Source organism: Culex quinquefasciatus, chromosome 3 (genome assembly GCF_015732765.1).
Source record: "Culex quinquefasciatus strain JHB chromosome 3, VPISU_Cqui_1.0_pri_paternal, whole genome shotgun sequence".
NCBI lineage: Eukaryota > Metazoa > Arthropoda > Insecta > Diptera > Culicidae > Culex > Culex quinquefasciatus.
Window position 1 is genome coordinate 15324237 of NC_051863.1, and position 19310 is coordinate 15343546.

At 39.1% G+C, this 19310-nt stretch overlaps 3 protein-coding genes and 1 pseudogene across 6 annotated transcripts in view; 3 read left to right on the forward strand and 1 right to left on the reverse strand.

The window, feature by feature from the left end:
* Nucleotides 1–4695, forward strand: part of LOC6047988 (bicaudal D-related protein homolog) — an 81919-nt gene extending 77224 nt beyond the window's left edge. For 2 of the 3 annotated variants that reach the window (XM_038259003.1, XM_038259004.1), the window contains exons 4-5: nt 2711–3042; nt 3106–3546. In XM_038259003.1, coding sequence (XP_038114931.1) covers nt 2711–3042; nt 3106–3546 — 773 coding nt within the window. Of the gene's footprint in view, nt 1–2710; nt 3043–3105 lie in introns of all 3 variants that reach the window. The other variant, XM_038259002.1, reaches the window with a different exon arrangement.
* Nucleotides 4696–10729: 6034 nt separating this feature from the next.
* Nucleotides 10730–12158, forward strand: LOC6047989 (ubiquitin fusion degradation protein 1 homolog). Of its 2 annotated transcripts, none has more exons than XM_038264989.1 (3): nt 10730–11020; nt 11081–11207; nt 11268–12158. In XM_038264989.1, exons 1-3 carry the CDS (start codon nt 11018–11020, stop codon nt 12050–12052), a joined length of 915 nt encoding a protein of 304 aa, XP_038120917.1. In that variant the 5' UTR covers nt 10730–11017; the 3' UTR covers nt 12053–12158. The 2 variants fall into 2 exon arrangements, with proteins under 2 accessions (XP_038120917.1, XP_001864967.1); XM_001864932.2 differs by having other exon boundaries at nt 11087–11207.
* A 630-nt stretch (nt 12159–12788) lies between these two features.
* Nucleotides 12789–14062, reverse strand: LOC119768629 (annotated as a pseudogene).
* Nucleotides 14063–14324: 262 nt separating this feature from the next.
* On the forward strand, nt 14325–15704 carry LOC6047991 (non-structural maintenance of chromosomes element 1 homolog). Its single transcript, XM_001864933.2, has 3 exons — nt 14325–14664; nt 14720–15207; nt 15267–15704. Exons 1-3 carry the CDS (start codon nt 14559–14561, stop codon nt 15429–15431), a joined length of 759 nt encoding a protein of 252 aa, XP_001864968.2. The 5' UTR covers nt 14325–14558; the 3' UTR covers nt 15432–15704.
* The last annotated feature ends 3606 nt before the right edge of the window (nt 15705–19310 follow it).

A 19310-nucleotide genomic window follows, 5' to 3' on the forward strand; every position in this document is an offset into this window, starting at 1 on the left:
TTGACAAGCTTTACTTAACTCCTTTTTTCTTTTTGGTAGACAAACAGTGATTTAAGCCCTTTTGAAACAAAAGCCGAAATTTTTAAAATCCGGAAAAAAAAATAAAAATCTTATCAATTGTTTCCAAGATATCATCTATTGAAACAAAGTCCAATAAAGCAGTTTGTAGAGAATTTTCTCAGCTTTTCGAATATATATATTTTTTCAAAGATGGACAAGAATGAAAGTCTTTTTCTAAAATCAAAAAATATTATTTTGCTGAATAATTTAACCTAAAAATAACTATTACTGAAAAACGGTGCACTACATCATAATTTTTCCATAGTAATTTTCGATTTAGAATTCAATTTTACATCTATACAAAAATTCCCCACGAATACAGCATGATTCGAATAAAAGTTCTCCGATCGGGCTCGAAATTTTTCTGGGGGTTCTTTGGCCGAAATAATTAGACCCCTATTTTTTTTTTGGTCATTACGGTGACCTACGCCGTGTTAGGGTGGTCCGAAAATGACAATTTTCGTTGATTTTTGCAAAAAACATATTTTTCAAAAAATCATAACTCCGTACCATTTCAACCGATTTTAGCTGTCTTGGGTGAAAACAAAAGGGTTTTAGATAGGATTTTAAGGAAAAATAGTTGAAAGTTTAAAAAATCTAGTCTAACATTTGAAAAGGTCAAATGAAAACTTAAAATGCTTTTTTGAGGGTCTCGGGACCAAAGAGCCTATATGTCTGAAAATATTTTTATCGGATTCCTCGGAAAATTTTATATAACATATCAAAAAAATGGTGAAGTTATGTTTTCAATATTCCGAGATACAATTTTTTGAAAATAAAAACTGGATTTATAGACGCGCAAAAAAGGAAGAATGACGAAATCGGCAAAAAACGACCTTTTTCAAAAAAAACTGCGATAACTTAAAAATTTCAGTTACCGCAGTTTGTTTTTTAAGTCAATTTTTTGCCGATTTTGTCATTCTCCCTTTTTTGCGCGTCTAAAAACCCATTTTGTATTTTCAAAATATCGTATCTGGGAATACTGAAACCATTACATTACATTACATTTTTTCTTTGTTACACAGAATTTTCAAAAATAAATTGCTGTATTCAAAATTTCAATGGAAGGAAACGCAAATGAGTTGGAGCTTTTTTTATTTTTAAGTTTCTTCAACATTGATTGAATATCGATGAACAAATCGCATATAACTTGAGGAAAATATTAGAAAGGGAATATTTTGATTATGGAAAACGTAGCCAATCCTACGAACACATGTGTGAGATCCTGAAGATTGCCTTGTTAGTGTCTGTTTTTGCAATAAGAGAGTGGGTTTTGGGCATTTTTTTAAAGGTATTTTAAATCAGCAAAAAAAAATGCACCAGCTTTGCAGAAAGCCTTAGACTAATTCAATTTATCGGTTTTCATAGAAAGTTTTAAAATCCTTCTTGGGTTGTGAAAATTAAATACGAAAACACAGCTATATTCAAGAACCACTAACATATCATCATTTTTCAATTCCTTTTTTAATATAAAAGCAAAATAAGATGTTCTAATGATTACAAAAGATGAAAAACGTTGCTTTCATTGCATTCATCCATATTCCCTGCTGTTATTGGAGGGGAAGTTTTGTTATGATTCGATTTTCTTCACCGAATGTACTAGCGCTTTTTGCAAGTGGAGGGGAAGTTTTGTTGTGATTCGCTATTCGTCGGCAAATGTACATGGCGTCTTTTTCATGATGCATTTTTTTCGTCACAAGGATCATGTAGTCTTTTATTTGACAGGTTGACATCGCTATATAAACAGACACTGCTGATGCCAGAGATTTTGTTTACGTTATAACCATAACCCAGAAAATGACAAAATATACATGATACCTTTGAAATGTGGCCGTCGAAATGTTACGTTCGATTCGCGAAACTTTTTGCAAATCAAACTAACGTCATGATTCGAAATCCGGACACTTAGTAACATATCATTTTTGTTATAGCTGGCAAAAAATCATGTAATAAGTTGGAAATGTAGAAACATCATCAGGATGTAGTATAAACAGTCAGTTTCAAGAAAATGCATGCAAAATATGTCTTTTCTAACAATTTTTCATCAGAATTTGAAAATTAAAATGACTTGTTGTGCTTCGAATCCCGGACACTGATAAAAGCTGATTCGAAATCCGGACACTTTTGCTTCGAATTCCGGACACTCGATTTTGCACAAATTTGGACTGAAATGTTAGTGAATGGCATTCTTTAGGTCTCAAATAAGCTGTTAACATCAAAACAATCGATAGTTTATATAAAAATTTGCTAGAATTTAAGGAAATCGAAACCATAAATTTCTACTTTGCCTTCCGGGTGCTTCGAACGCCCATGAAATATTTCAAGTGAAATGTTTCGCATTTTTGGTAAACTTATAATTTTATTGTTTTAAATTGTTTTGGCATTTACTACAGCGTTCAAACAAACTTTAAATGAAAGTTGATGTTGGAATTCATCAAATAACACAGTTTTGACATTCATAATGCGAACTTATATCCAAATAATTGATAAAACAAGATGAAGTGTCCGGGAATTCGAATCATGACGTTATGCCACTTGAAAACATTGAAAACCATGCGTCTCCTTTGAAATTTTATGCCTGAATAAACCAATGGAGATGAGACAAACCTGCATGTTTTTCTAACCATTCCATTTTCCCCCCTCTCCACAGGCCTCCACTCGGACATGTCCTTCTCCTCGATGGACAACACGTCCTCGTCGGCGCCCCAATCGGTGGATGCTGGCCCAAACGCCGGCGCCAACTCCATGCTGGGAGGTGGCAGTCTGCGCCCGTCCGGCGGTGGTCTCGGCCCCAACAGCAACGGCCAGGACAAGTTCGTGCGCGGAATGCTATCCTCAGCGGCCGACGAACTCGTGCACATCATCATGAACATGGACGCGATGCAGTTCAAAACGATGTTCGAGCAGACGCGCGCCATGCTGATCGACCAGGAGGACGAGCTCAAGAAGAAAACCGAGCTGATCCGGGCGCTGGAGAGCAAGGTGGGATGGCGGGTTGTCGTGGAGTTGAGTCGTGGATATTGATGAGGGGTTTCTTTTTTGCAGATCTCCGGCCAGGACATCGAGCTGCAGAGTGCAATCGAGGAGCGGAACCAGGCGCGGGACGACGCGTCCCACTCGAGTCTGGCCCAGGACGAGACGGTGGTGCAGGCGCGAGCCGATCGGGACGCGGCCATCGAACGGCGGACAAAGGCCGAGGTCGAGCTGGCGAAGAACCGGGTCGAGCTGATGCAGGCCAACAGCCAGCTGCTGGAGGCCATCCAGCAGAAGGTGGAACTGCTGCAGCAGCTCGAGCAGTGGCAGATCGACATGCACGAGCTGATCGAGGAGCAGATGAAGAATAAGCTTAGCAACGAAACTAGTACAAAAGGGCAGAACCAGTCGCAGTCGTCGCAGCAAGCCGCGGGTTCCGCGCAGTCGTCGTCGGGCGGTTCGTCCGCTGGAAATCGCAAAAGCCGCCTGCTAGATCTGTTCTACCATCGATGAGATCGCGCAGTGTGCGTCGATCAGAGACCAAAAAAAACCGGGCTACTGCGATCAGGTGGGGAACGATTCAACTTTGCATTTATGTTCGACCTTTCCCCCCTCCATCCCCCTCCCAACTGTAACTGTTTTGAATCGTTCATCCAAGCAACCGCGCTTCCTCGCGAGTGTCGGTGCTCCTCCCCCACGCAAAATCAGCCTACTACGATGGCTCATGTGATAAACGAGATCGAGAACTGAGAGAGCCTTGATTGAAAAGTCCGCAAAAGCCTTGCGAAAACAGTATTTTTGTATGAAAGACGAACTACTAACAAGAGTAACATAATCAACAGTTTTAACCACCCATAACAAAAAAAAAAACATTTAAGCGAAAAATAACACACATTCACACACACATATCCAGACTCCCGTAATCAAATGTCAATCTGTGAAATGAAAATATCACACACACAAAAAACGAACCTGCTTGCAGAACTTCAACAAAAAAAAAGAAATCGCAAACGAATTGTGTACTAACTTAAAACGTGTAATTTATGTAGATGTTCATTCTTACCTACACCCCGTGTAACCAAAAATTTGTATTGTGAGAAGCAAAAATCCTAAAATTCCACAGTGAAAAAAAATTTAACCGTGGAAAATTGATTTAATTGTAGCGAAATAAATCGAAAACAGTGACAGCAACTGATTGCAACGAGAATGCCTTGGTAATGCCTAAATTAAAACATTTAAAAAACCAGCAACGCAAAACGCTACTGAAACTATTACTTCTAAGCGGCCTTTTTCCAAACCCAATCAAAAAATGTTTTGGCGAGAAAAATTAAACGGTTGTAAATAATATTTCTTGTTTTTTTTTTTTTTTGTTTCTGTGGAAAGTAAAAAGCTGCGCATATCCATTTTAAGCTGTTTGGCGAAATTGAAAAAATGTTTGAAGGCCCCAAGAGGATAATTTATATCATAATATATATATGTATGTAAACAACTCTAGCCGACTAGACGAATGGAACACGTTAAAGCTGAGATGAGGTCATGCCGGAGGTAACTAATCTTTAAATAATGAAAAAAACAACTACTGTAACCTCTGCTGTTGTTTACTGTATGATGGCAACTGTGGAGAGAAATGATAGAATAAAGTAATATGATGAGATTACAAAAGGGTTGGGGTTTTTCGTTTTGATATCCGAAAATTGCAAATATTTTTGTAAACTAGAAACATGCTAAAAAAAATAATTATCAACACAGGGAAATGCATTCTTTATTGTTTTTAGTAGATCATTTCCATTGATATTTTGAAGTTTTTTTTTTTGTTTTACGTTGAATTCTAAAAATACTCTTTTTAAATTTCGATATTTTCTGATGATTTAGGGGACAAAAAACTGCACCTTTTCAGTTCAAATTTTAGGATACTGCAAAATCTAGTGTAAGAGTTTAATTTTTTTAGTTATTGCTTTTGAAAAAAAAAATCAACTTCATAGGCATTTTAAGACCGGATTTTTCAAAAAATTACATTTTTAGGATGTTAGAAATAGTACATGAAGTAATACATTTTTTTCGGAGAGCTGAGAAAATTGCTTACAATTTTCTTTGTTGATAGAACAGTTGGTTGCTGTGATTAAACCTCTTTTATTTTGAATTTATTAAAAAATTAGTGTTTCTCTATGTAAGCTATGAAGCTCTTGCTTTACATCTGAAAATATTTATCTAAAATAAATATTTTTAGCAAGGTTGTTAACCAATAAACTTATCGTTGATTATATTAGTTTATAACTACAAAATTAATGTTTTTTTTTGTGAAATACTCAAACTTGATCCAAAAATCCCAAAACCGTATTAAAAAATCACTTTAATTTTTTTATAATTGGCAAAATGAATATCGATCGAAGCAAATTTTTGTATGCATTTTTATTTAACACGAGTTTTTTGCAAAAAAAAACGCGTATTTTTTCGTTAAAATATTTTTTTATTATTTGCATTAATTTGAAATAAGTGGGTACCGTAATACGGGGTGATTTTGATAGGTTTGCGATTTTTCCGCAAAATGGAGAGTACAATTAAAATACGTACGGAATGGTTAAGAATCATACTGATCGTGGTAGAAAATTGTTCAAAGTACCTCAAAAAGAACTTCTCATACAATTTTGAAAAGTTTAAAAAGTTAGTTAACTATAGTTAAGAAAATTTTGATGAACGTCATTATTTTAAACTTCTCAAAACGTCATGATTTTCTCAATGAACATGATTTTGAATCGGAAAACGGAATACATTTTCGAATTCTTTGAACAATTTTCCAATAGGAGAATGTTAAATAAGTTTATAAATAATAAATAATATGTGTTTTTGAAACACAATAAAACAATATCTCCAAATTTATAGGCAATTTCAGTTGAACACATTTCATGTAAAATGTGAAAACTTGTGATTCGTGCTTCAAATTTAGTATGAAATGTAATATAAATCGAAAGTTTTATAAACAAAACTAGTTTAAACAAATTTCTGGCTAAATTCTTACTTTTTTGCAATTTTATCTAAAAATTATATGTTTCATGTTAAAAGCTTACCAACTAAGTTAACTAAATATAAAGATGGATTTTTTTTTCTTAAAACTATATCAAATACTTTAGTGATGGTACATTTAACGTAGAAATAACGCAACTTTTTTTCTAAACACTATTGGAAAAACTTTTTTTTTTCCAAAATAGAGCATGGACTTGGTGTGGCGTACCCCAGTACATGTTTTAGAAATAATAATCTTGAGAAAACCCTTTACTGTTGGAAACTATTCCAAAAACAAATTGAAATTCACAAATTTCCGCACTTTTGAAAACACTATTTTTTTTAAATTGCAAAAAATGAATCAAATGATGCAAAATTTTACATGTATTTTCATTTAGTTATATTTTTTTTTTGTAAAAAAAACTAAAATTTTCAGAATATACCATATTTTTAAGACACTCTATTTTTCATTGAAATTTAAAATTATTTCGGATAATCGAGGCTTCGGATAATCGAGACTAGACTGTATTGCAAATTATGAAAAAATGCGTTGCTTTAAAAAAAACAGAATTTTGTTCAAACACACACAAAATTTCGCTTTATTTGATGCCCATTTAGCAATTTATGTAAATTTTAGTATTTTGGAAAAAATACGGCATTTTGTGAAATTTTAAGTAGTTTACAATAAACTCTAACAAAGTGAAAATTTTCAGAATTTACCATATTTTTAAGACACTCTATTTTTCATTGAAATTTAAAATTATTTCGGATAATCGAGGCTTCGGATAATCGAGTCTAGACTGTATTGCAAATTATGAAAAAATGCGTTGCTTTAAAAAAAAACAGAATTTTGTTCAAACACACACAAAATTTCGCTTTATGCCCATTTAGCAATTTATAGAAATTTTAGTATTTTGGAAAAATACGGTATTTTGTGAAATTTTTAATAGTTTACAATAAACTCTAACAAAGTGAAAATGATTCAAAATTTTGCTTTTACGCATATTGCAAATGTGGAAATCTTGTCTGTGATTTTCAAGAAAAAAAAAAACATGATATTTTGAGAAAATTTTAATATTTTATCAAAAAACAATAATTGAAAATGCACACCAAATTTCACTTCGTTTGATAAATATTTTGCAAATTATGAAAATTGGAGTTTTTTTTCCAAAAAAAACGATATTTTGTTTGAATTTTTTGAGCCTAATAAGCGGTCGTGTTTGAATGATACTGGATTATCTGGAGTGTTCTTTGAAATTTACTAAAAACCAAGTACACCAACGAGTAGAGAAACTTTTTGGGAACATTCCTGTTTATTTTCAGTTTTACTAAAAGTTATTCTATTCCTTTTACAAGCATTTCTATTTTCAGTTTAGTTTTCAGCTCAGTTCTATTTTCAGCTTAGTTCTATTTTCTTCCAGCGCTCTTTTGGGTTTGCTTAGTGCTGCCAATTGGGTACTAAACCCTGTGTAAATTTTTATGTACAACGGTAAAAAACACGATAAAAAACCATTTCTGATCACTTTTTTTCATTTTAATGCAAATTTTTTTTTTGACAAGACAACATTTTTCCGATGGATCAACTATGGTCCCCTTGGAACGAGCTGTCAAGTAGGAGCTTTTCTGTCAAGAAGGACCGCGAGGTTAATTTTTCAAAATTGGTTTAAAAATCCATTTTAAACTCTTTGTGGTCGTACAAAGGGTCATTGTACTCAGAAAAATAAGCTTTATCGCTGTAAACAATAATATCAGCAATCTAAGCTTCATTTTAGGACCCAATTGTGATGAAATTGTAATTATAGAGAATGCTTCCTGGCATCACTGGCTCACTCCAACAGGCGCTGCTGGTGGTGTTGGTGGCCACCCTTTGTTCTTTATTTGCCTTCACTTCTCACTTCGCGATCAAAAGCTCAAAAATTCCGACAGATGGCGCAAAGCATCGAAGAATGACGATTCAGATTTTCGCTGTTCGGTTACATAGGAATGCAAACTTAAAATTGAATTTACAGCTCATAGAACAACTTTTGAGAAAAAATTCAAGTAGTACGATTGTTAACTCTTTGCCCTCTATAAATTAACGCAATAAAAAAAATATTTGAAATAAAATAATTTTGAAAAAATAGTATTGTTTAAAATGATAGAGCATCAAAAGTTAACAAAGTATCAGCTCGATTTTTTGCTCAAAAGTTGTTTTGAACGCTGGAATTTAACAAAACAGAATTCGCATACATAACCTCAAAGGGCGGAAATTTCAATCGACATTCTTCGTTCTGTTCTGCTACTCAACACTAGGTGTCGCATGTCGTTTGGCTCTTGAACGGCAATCGGTTGGAATGGGTCGTCAAACGTCAAATGACTTGGCGCGTTTGTTTTTTTTTATGGCGCTTGCTAATTATTTTCATGTTTCGGGATTAATTTTCAAGTGAGCGACTAACTAATGTTCAAAAGAACATGTTGCCGGTAGTTGAAAGCAATTTTATATCTTAAGCGCTTTGAAAACGTTAGCGCAAGTGAAAAGATAATGTGTGTGCCATCAAAATGATGAGAAATGGTCTCGCAAAATAGAAATTATGATCCAAAGTGCATTAAGAGCAAGTTTTTCACCAGAGTGTAACAGGTCGTATCGAGGTGCTCCGATTAGGATGAAACTTTCAGCGTTTGTTTGTCTATACATGAAATGAACTCATGCCAAATATGAGCCCTCTACGAAAAAGGGAAGTAGTGTAAAAAGGGCATTGAAGTTTGAGGTCCAAAATACTTGAAAACTCTTAAAATTGCTCCCATTCGCGTAAAGCTGGATCAATTCCAACTCTCTTAAATGCATTCGAAAGGTCTTTTGAACACGCAGAAAAATATGTTGTAGAATCAGCCTGTACGAGGTTTGATTCAACAAATTTTTTGTTGAATATAATCAACGCCGATTTTGCGTTGAAACAAACCTTGATTTTCTCAATTCAACAAAAATCTTCTGTTGTTTTGAAAAAGTTGCTTTGACGTTTAGTGTTGATTCAACAAAAATCTTGATTTTCAATTCAACAAAACGTTTTGTTGATTGAAATATGCCTTATTTTTCTGCGTGAAGCACTTTAAATGTGCTATATACATCTAAGATTGGTTTGACTTTTTCTCAAAGATTTGCATGAGTTCATTTCATGTATCGAGAAATTAAATGTGAGAGTGTGTGCGTGCAACATGGAGTTAAACTTTTCAAAGTGCCATGGTAATCTTCACAGCAACTTCACAGAAAGTTTAACTCCATGTTGCACACACTCTCACATTTAATTTCTCGATAGACAAACAAACGCTGAAAGTTTCATCCAAATCGGAGCACCTCGATACGACCTCTATAACAAACCGAACAAAATCTAGAAATACTGTCTCTTAAATTTAAATGGCACAGTCGCTATTCTACACTCAGCCAGAGCGGTCGCATTTTGCGCTCGTGAACTTTTCGCTTACTTCTGTGAGACGGTTGCGGCCCAAGGTCGTTCATTGTTCGAGTGCAAGCCAAACGAAATGAAAACTTTTCGCCAGAACTCCCTGGTTTTTGACTTTAATGTCATGCCAGCGGTTCCCGAATTGGGGACAATCCAGAACTTTCTGCAGCAGCAGGTCAAACTGGACCTGTCGTCGGTGCGTAACCTGCAGGTGAACGTGTCGAGGAACCAGGTCATCATCGAGACAACAACGCCAGAACAAGCTTTCCACATCGCCAGGGACCACAATTCCAAGCACTTCATTGTGCATGAGAAGAAGCGGTTCCTAATTCCGATCTACGTGGAGGATGGCACTATTGAGGTTAAAGTCCACGATTTGCCACCTCGAATGCCAAATCATCTCATCGAGGATCAACTACAACAATACGGGGAGATAACTTCAATCCACAATGAGGTATGGCGCGACTTCTTCCCCGGTATCCCGAACGGGGTGCGGGTCGTGCGGATGAAGATCAAAAAGCCGATACCCTCATTCGTCAAGATTGAGGGTCTATCGGCGTACATTGTTCATAAAGAACAAATTAAGACGTGTCGCTATTGTTCCCAAAAACTACATGCGGGGCAAAAATGCACCGTCGCATCAAAACAAATGGACAGCAACAGCACCAGATCAGATGAAGAAGACGAAGACGACACCGTGAAAACAACAGAACCAGAAGAGAAGATTGACAACGATAACGCACCCGATCTATCGTTCCAAGATAGACACGAAAAAGAAGCACAAACACCATACACCGCAATCAACAGCAGCAACGAAAATAAAAATCCACTTCAAATAACGAAAGAACCATGCTTTGTTTACGCAGATACAAAAAACTGCTACAACTTGCTGGAAAAGAAGAAGAAGTTAAGAAGATTAAACCTGGCCCAAAAATGTATTAACAAGAAGCCAAATAAATAATTTTAAGCAAAAAAAAATTTAAATGGCATACATTTGCGTGCTTACTCGAGGCGGTGCTGTTGCTGTTGAACTTACTTATACCGGAGCTTTAATCTAGCTTGACTCTCCTTATGAAGAAGATAGGTGTTTGATTAGAAAGGGTATATTTCCCCTAAACCGTGTTGCATACCTCCGGGAGTTTCGCTGGTTTCAAATTTTCCAGTTTCAATTCCAACGCGTTCCTTACTCCACAAATTTCCTAAAGGGCCGCCGCCGTCGACAAAAGAAAAGCAGGAGAAACGTCAAACGCTTTATTTTTTGTTATATTTACATCGTCATTCATCCCATCAGCAGCAGCCGCCGCAGAAGTGGAGCAAAAGCAAAAGCAAAAGGGAACCAGAACCATCAGGAACCATCCACTCGAAATCACTCAAAACAAAAGTCGACGTTTTTCGTTTGTGTTTCCTCCACCTTCGCCAAGTCAGTGCCAGTATAGGGACGAAACAAAGAGACTTTCTTTTCCGTTCGTGCATTTCGTAATTGTTTACGAAGGTTGTCTGTGAGTTTGGGCGATTTCCGGAAGTGACAAACAAAGGCTCTCGCCAAGATGGTAAGTGTTCCGAACGCTGCGAGTTCCGGCAAAACAAACAAAGTGTCTCATTTCCGCTAGTTTCAGTTCAACGGCTTCAACATGATGTTCCCGGACCACTCGCGTCCCTTCAACACGACCTACAAGTGCTACTCGGTGTCGATGCTGCCGGGGAACGAGCGCCAGGACGTGGAGAACGGGGGAAAGAGTAAGATTCTCAATACCCTTTAAGGTTCTTGCGGTAACTTGATATTCTTTATTTTTTTAGTAATCATGCCGCCCTCGGCGCTGGACCAGCTGACCCGGCTGAACGTCGAGTACCCGATGCTGTTCAAACTGACCAACAACAAGATCAACCGGAGCACACACGCCGGCGTGCTGGAGTTTGTCGCGGACGAGGGAAAGATCTACATTCCCTACTGGATGATGCACAACTTGCTGCTGGAGGAGGGCGACATCGTGCAGATCGAGAGCGTGTCGATTCCGGTGGCCACGTACTCCAAGTTTCAGCCGCAGAACGTCGAATTCCTCGACATCACCAACCCGAAGGCCGTCCTCGAGAACTGTCTGCGGAACTTTGCCTGCCTCACGACCGGTGATCTGATCGCGATCAAGTACAACAACACCAGCTTCGAGCTGTCCGTCCTGGAGACCAAACCCGGCCCGGCCGTCACCATCATCGAGTGCGACATGAACGTGGAGTTTGCGCCGCCCGTCGGCTACACGGAACCGCAGAAGAAGCCCAAGGAGGAGGAACCGATGGCGGTCGATCCGGCGGAACTGATGCCGGAACCGGCCGGCTTTGTGGCGTTCAAAGGGGCCGGAACGCGTCTCGACGGGAAGAAGAAGAAGGACAATGGGGCGAACGAGGCGGCACCGGTGGCGAGGGCCAACTACGTGCGCGGAATTCCCGACTACGAGCATCCGTTTGGGCTGCTGCGGTTCGATCGGACCGTGCGCAAGGCGGAAGCGAACGAGGGCGGCAAACCGGAGGAGGATCCGTTCAAGGCGTTCCAGGGGGAGGGCTTTAGCTTAAAAAAGAGCCGGAAATGAGAGGTTGGTCGTGAGTGAGGAGAGGGAGGAAGGCGTTTTATTTATCCGCTGTAATTTTCTTGTAATGCGTACTTGGAATAAATTATAAATTTATCGCGTGAAAGTGTACATTTTGCTTGTTTTTCACATATCGAAATTGATTGCCCATGTTATTGAAACTCATAAATTGTTCTGAATTTTCATGGACTGAAAAAAAAATGATTTTTAAATAATTTTAATCAGTTCTCATGTTTCAATTGACGCTAACTAAAAAAAACTTCAGATAAACTTTTCGCTCTCCCCATTGAAAAAAAAATTAATCAGCTATTAATTTTGATTAAAGGTCAAAATCTGTGATGATGAAATTCCTTCTAAATTTTTTTAAATATTATTTTGTGAGAGATCGGAAAAAAAGTTTTCAATTACACGGTCCGATCAAAAATCCTTAGATTTTTACAATTCTAAACTTTGAAATTATAAATTTTCTAGGCTTCTAGATTTCTAGACTTCAAAATTTCATCCGAATTATCTTGATCAGAACAGTATAGCTCTGGTTCCTTGCGAGTGTCCTATTTTCTTACCTCCACGTTGGCTTGGTTTTCATGATGACCTAGCTGGTGGCCTGTGGAAACGGATCGTAAACCTTTGACCACCGCGGGTCAAAGTCGAGACGGCTAAAAGAAAGGGGCGCGACCGAGGGGCGTGACAATCGAAAATAATTAAATAATTTAATTAATTAACTGCAGAAATTAACGAATTAACGCAAAATTAATTGTTGTTTACGATCAAAACATCGCCACCTCTTTTTACACCACATTGAACCAGTTTGACATTGCGAGCGTTTGTTTTTGTTGTTTTTGTTGTCAGAGAGAAGTGCCTACAGGAGAACGCGCAAAAAAAGAAAAAGAGACCGAGGACACGGTGAAGAAGGGATTCCTGGGACCACTCCAGCTGCTCGGTAAATAGCTTCAGCCAAGGCGCCCCCGCTGGTCGGCGGTCGATTCAGAAGACGTTTCTGTGGATGAGGCCAACAACATGCAGGACATTTGAGTAAGTTTTCAGTGGAGGATTCCTAATTCCAGGGGTAACTCCTTATTCCTATTTCAGACTTCTTCAAGGTGAACGACCAACATCAGAAGAACGATTCCACGCATGTTTCGATGAGCAAAGACCGCCTCCGCGACGTTACCAATCGCCATCCTGATCTTCATCGACCTTATCGGTTGAAACTTGTCCCGTTTCCGTGGGACGGTCCGCGGGACTTCTGAACCTTATGACGGCTGGGAAGCCTCACGGCCGAGCTGCGAGAAAAACGCGCCACAACAGATCGTTCAACTAGTGCTGGCCCCTCTGCCAGCTGACGACCCGGACAGTTCCAGCGGAAATGAACTTAGCTATCTTGAGACTCTAGTGGCGGTCACAGTCGAAATGGAACGTGAGATGTTGAGATTAAAAAAATAAAAATAGTTGAAAAATGAAACTCGAATAAAATTGAACTCTAAGCGAGACTCAAAGGTTTCTTAAAATTGGGGAGCATAAACACAAGCAGAAGATTCTTTATTTGATGTTTCAGATCAAACAATTGCATGCAGCTGAATAAAAAAAAGCACTACAAAAAATGCACAATTTTTGTTTGTGGATAAAACGCCAAAGCAACCGGCAGCAGCCATCCGGCGATGTTGCCACGAAGAAATCCCTCATTCAAAGAGACCGAATCCCATGTCGTCATCATCCTCGGATTCGAACTCTTTTCCTTCTTTGCTCTATTCTTCTCCTTGGCGGCAGCGGCCAGGGCAGCACCACCGGACGGCATCCAGGAGAGCTTCTCGCGGCGGGTAGCGAATCGCTACTAGCGATCAGTTTCACGACGGACTTGCCCTTCAGCTCGTTGACCACCTTGGTGACTCGGGTTGAGTCGGCCTCGATACCGACCGAGCTCAGGACCTTCTCGATGTCGGGTTTCGACGGAACGGCAAGGAGACATGCGCAACTGCGGCGAACAGGCCCAGCAGGAAGTTCAGATGAATACGGTCAAGGCCTTATGATCGTTATAAGCTGCCGGTTTTCCGAGAATCCGAAATCTTCGATGAAAACTAGATGCGGAAATGGACGATGGATCACCTTTTGCAGCTTCTAGCAACAGAAATTTACTGATTCCTTCCGGAAACATTCGCAAAAACAAATTGAAAACAAAAAAAAACTGATCAGCTTTGCCAAATTTTTGACCAAGATCAAATAATCAACACAAACTTGACAGGAGGGTGCGCGAAGGAGACGCAAAACAAATCAATGTTTTCGACAAAGCAGGTTGGGCGCTGTCAAATGTTAGTTGACAAGAGGAATTTAATTCCTTAATACATTAAATGCGCAAATTAAATATATTAAGGCCAGTTTCGCGCCCCTCGTTGTCGATTATAGTATGTAGTTGTGAAGTGCAAGTTTGAAAGGTGGTTTACTTACATTCAGCTGCTTATCAAATTGAGTTCCACCAACTCTGATATGCGCGGAATTAGTCAGCAGCATCGCGATGGCCTACTCAGATGTGCACAGGGCGTTTCTGCAAGCAATTTCGCATCACGGCTTTATCAGCTCCAAACAGGCCCTCACAATTTTGCTGTCCATTTATACAGAATGTAAGTCGGTTCTTTTGGAAAGTAACATAGTTTTACTTAATTTAATACTTTTTAGACCACACCGATGACACTATTCCGAACGAGCATCACCTCGTTGGCGTAATCACTTCGATCAACGCCAAAATCGCTCGCTACAGCCAAAAGATCAAGCTGGTTCGCTTCGAACCGAACCGCACGGATTACTACGTGTTTTGTAACCTGTCGGACAGGAGTCTCGCAGATCGACTGCATACCTGCTACACCGATTCCGAAGTGGCCTACTTTTGGATTGTGTTGAAAGAAATCGCTTGCTGCGATGGCCAAAGCGCGAGTCCGTTCTTGTGTCTCAACTTGAACGAGCATATTACGGACAGACCACGGGTGTCGAAGGTTCGCGCCGAAGAGCTGTTGGACGAGTGGACAAGGGCGGGCTACTTTTTCCCGGAGTCGAACGGAACGTGGATCCTGGGAGTCCGAACGGTGGCAGAGTTTGGTCAGTTTCTAAGGGACAAGTTTGAGGATAAGATAGACGTGTGTTTGCTGTGCAAAGAGGCGGCATTTTATGTAAGAATCGTTTGAATGTTTAATTCGAAAAAGAAGCTAATTATAATAGCTATTTTTAGGGTGTGAGATGCCGTCATTGTCCAGAGACGTTCCATACGAGGTGCATCAACACGTATCTTCAACGGCTTACGGTTTGTCCGGGATGCAAAGAGGTGTGGATAGTTACGGTAGATGGATTAAAATCTGAAGAAGAGGTTCCCAAGTTACCACGGGGCTCTATGTAGCGGTGACATTCCATCTCAAACGTACACAGCACACGAAACCAACATTTTCTGATTAAGCTTAAAGTTTTTGTTGTTTCTTGTTTTAAAAACCTTGCTTAATCCACTTAAGGGAAGATTTTTTTCTACAAATTTGTTATAGCAAACACGAGAGCAAACTTTTTTTTTTGAAGATCGATACACTGATAAGGGCAGTTCGTTAAAAATCCGTTAACACTGGAACGCCCAACGCATGTCCAACTTACACGGACGCCCAAGCCTCCCAAAAAAGTTGGAACGGTAACTTCAACACGCCCGTTCTCGGGCATAACTCAACCAATAGGGACGATTCTTGTTCCCAGTGATTTGTAAGAATGTCTAGATGATCCTAAAATTTTGCAGAACTTGATTTAAACAAATCTGTAATTTTTGTGACCGAAAACATCGTTCCAACTTTTTTAAATGACTGCCTCCGCGGAATTTTCGGCGAATTTTTTTTTACACGCGAAATAAAAAAGTTGGAACGATGTTTTTGATCGCAAAAATTACAGATTTGATCAAATTAAGTTCTACAAAGGTCTAGAATCATCTAGACATCCTAACAAATCACTGGAAAGAAGAATCATCTTGATTGGTTGAGTTATGCCCGAGAACCGAGGGGCGTGACAAAGGCCTTAATATATTTATTTTCGGTATTTAATACATTAAAGAATTAAATTCCTCATGTCATTTGAGATTTGACAGCGCCACACCTGCTTTGAAAACATTGGTTTGCTTCGTGTCTCTTTCGCGCGCTCGTCTGTCAAGTTTGTTTTGGTTTCGCGCTTGTCAAAAAAATGGACTTGTTAATTATTGTACTATCGAATATTTCAATAAACCGCTGAGTTCTAGACATTCTTGATCGCGTTGAATAAAAAAGAAAGATGCGGAGAAGATTCAGGAGCAGGAAGGTGTAAACGTGCCAAGGCGGAGAAGAGTTGGAGCCGGCAGAATTTGATTACATTGGCCAGTAACAAATCAAAAAGCTGCGAAAGTGTGGTTTCATCGATGCGCCTTGCAGGGTTGCAGGATGCAATTCAAGTTTAAAAATAGCAATCAGACATCGAACACTACCAATATTTCGTTGCAGCTGGTGGTGGCTTGTGACAGCGATGCCTTCAACAAGCCGGCACCGGGGGAAATGAAATCCTGTGCATTTACGCTCGGTTGCTGGAGTCATTCATCCGGCAAATGATTCAGGTAGCTGGCCACTTTAACGCTCGCAGGTTCAGGACCGTGGGCCAAGGAAGAACAAACATTACCAGGGTTAGTTTCTTGGAGTGGCATCTAGTTAGGTGATGACTTTTTGGTAGATTTGATTGAAAATAGACGAATAAAATAACAAATAACTCAACTCCTTTGTTTCATTTATTTCAACAAAAATCGTATAGAACCGTGTTGAGTTGGTAATTTCTTGAAATGTCTGGAACAGCAGCGCCGAGTTCCAACTGAGCATGGGGAGGGGGAGGCAAATTGGAGGGCAGCCTATCTCGTCAAGGAAAAGGTCAAAAAGGGGGGGGGAGGGCCCGTGCCCCCCCCCCTCCTAAGTCAACCCCCTGGGTCTGGAACAAAAATGCCACCTTGCCGATCGCTAAGGACTTTGGTGCATAAGCTGGATGTGAACAAATACACAACATTCTGTTCCCGGAAAGAGTCCTCATTACTTTCAACCGACGATTGCTTTTCCGCCGGGTGATGGAGGTTGTCACGGGTCTAATGGAGGTCGAAAATTCGATAGTGATGAGGTTGGCAACGTTAGGCAACATCAGGGAAACTAGGACCTTTTTCTCCGAAATATGTGGCCCATGGGAAGAATTGGAGTCGAGGATCCGTTTCAGCAAACGCAGCATCCAGGTGGCCTTCTCCAATGAATCTTCCGCCTGGGCCAGCTTCGATATCGTCCAGCACGTCCTGTTTACCACCTTGGATGGCGCTGCGTACTTTTCCGGTTCGCCTGTGCTGCGATTGCACTTTGCTGCTCGACCTGCTCTTCGAGAACGCAAATTTTGCACCAAAAACAACAACAAACACGCGCGGTGTCAAACTGTCAAATCAATGTAGTGTAAGGAGAGGTGGCGATGTTTTGACCGTAAACAATCGTTAATGTATTTAATTTCTGCCGTTAATTAATTAAATAATTTAATTTTTTACTTTTGTCGCGCCCCTCGATCGACAATCTTGGATTACACGTGTGGCAAGCAAATGTTTCTCGACAGTTTTGCGAATTATTTTGTTTAAATAGTGTTTTTTCTTTATTTTGTTATTTTTGACTGACCAAGCCTTACGTAAGAATCGAGAACCGGCTCCGTGGCTTAATGGTTACGGCTTCTGTCTCACAAGCAGAAGGTTCAGGGATCAAACCCCAGTCCGATACCTTTGAAATTTGGAATCAGGAATTTGAACTTTGAATATGAACAAAAACGAAAATGAATCAGGTGGGATTCGAACTCACACCTCTGGATTGGTGGTCTGGGACGCTAAGCAGTCGGCCATCAGAAGGTTTACACTCTAGTAGTGAATTGATCCGTAGTGTTTTTTTTTTGAATTAAATATACTTTATTGAATCTTTCTTATAATAATTACATTTGGTTTACATAATAAGTGGTCAGCTATGGCTCTTCAGCTTTAGTTTGCTTTTCGTGATTTAAACACTGTTCATATTCATAACTTTAAAAGTATATGATTTATCATTTTTGTAACACTAGGTACAATGAAGAAAAAAAAAAAATTAAGAAAACATAACCTAACCTAAAACTAACTTAATCTTACCATAAACTAAACCAATCCTTGAATCAAGGGGTATTCAGATATAGCACATTTTTCCCTGAATTTCAAACATTTTTCTTGAATCTTCTGATCCAACATTTTTACTTCTGCTAATTCATGAACCTCACTTGATCTTGTCCAGCCAGGAACATTCAAAACCATTTTGAGTACCTTGTTTTGGACACGCTGGAGCTTCAATTTATGAGTTCTAGCGCAACACTCCCAAACAGGTACTGCATACTCAATAACGGGGTAAATTATTTGTTTGTAAACTGCTAGCTTATTTTTCAAAGATAACTTTGATTTTCTGTTAATTAAAGGATACAAACACCTGATGAGAATGCTGCACTTGTTCAATATTTTATCTACATGCTGTCGAAACAATAGTTTCGAGTCAAGTATGAGACCTAAATATACAACTTCCTTTGACCAGGGTATTGAAACATCATTCATTTTAATCAAAACATCATCCTTTGGGACAAATCGGGCCGATTTGGAAAGTGGAAAAATGATGGTTTGAGTTTTGGCTGCATTTATGCGAATTTTCCAGTCGCCAAAGTATTCGGAAAGAACGTCAAGACCCTTCTGAAGACGGCCAACTAAATATCTGGTTATTTTACCCTTATAAATAACGGCAGTGTCATCAGCAAAAAGTGACAACACACCATTACCAGGAAGAGTAGGCAAATCAGATGTAAAAATATTGTACAGAAGTGGGCCAAGAATACTTCCTTGGGGAACCCCAGCATCAATGTTGAATAATCCAGAAGCAATCCCATTCAGAAAAACCCTGAACGATCTCTCCGAAAGATAGTGCTGGATAATTTTGATAAGATACATTGGAAAACCGTATAAATACAGTTTATGTATCAAACCATCATGCCAAACATTGTCAAAAGCCTTCTCAACATCCAACAAAGCCATAGCAGTTGATTTAGACTCAAGCTTGTTCTGCTTGATGATTTTAGTTACTCTCGTAAGCTGATGAGCAGTATTATGCCCTTTCGGAAGCCAAACTGCTCATTCAAAATTATATTATTATCGTTGGTAAAATCCAAAAGCCTTGAATAGATGACCTTCTCAAAGAGTTTGGACAGA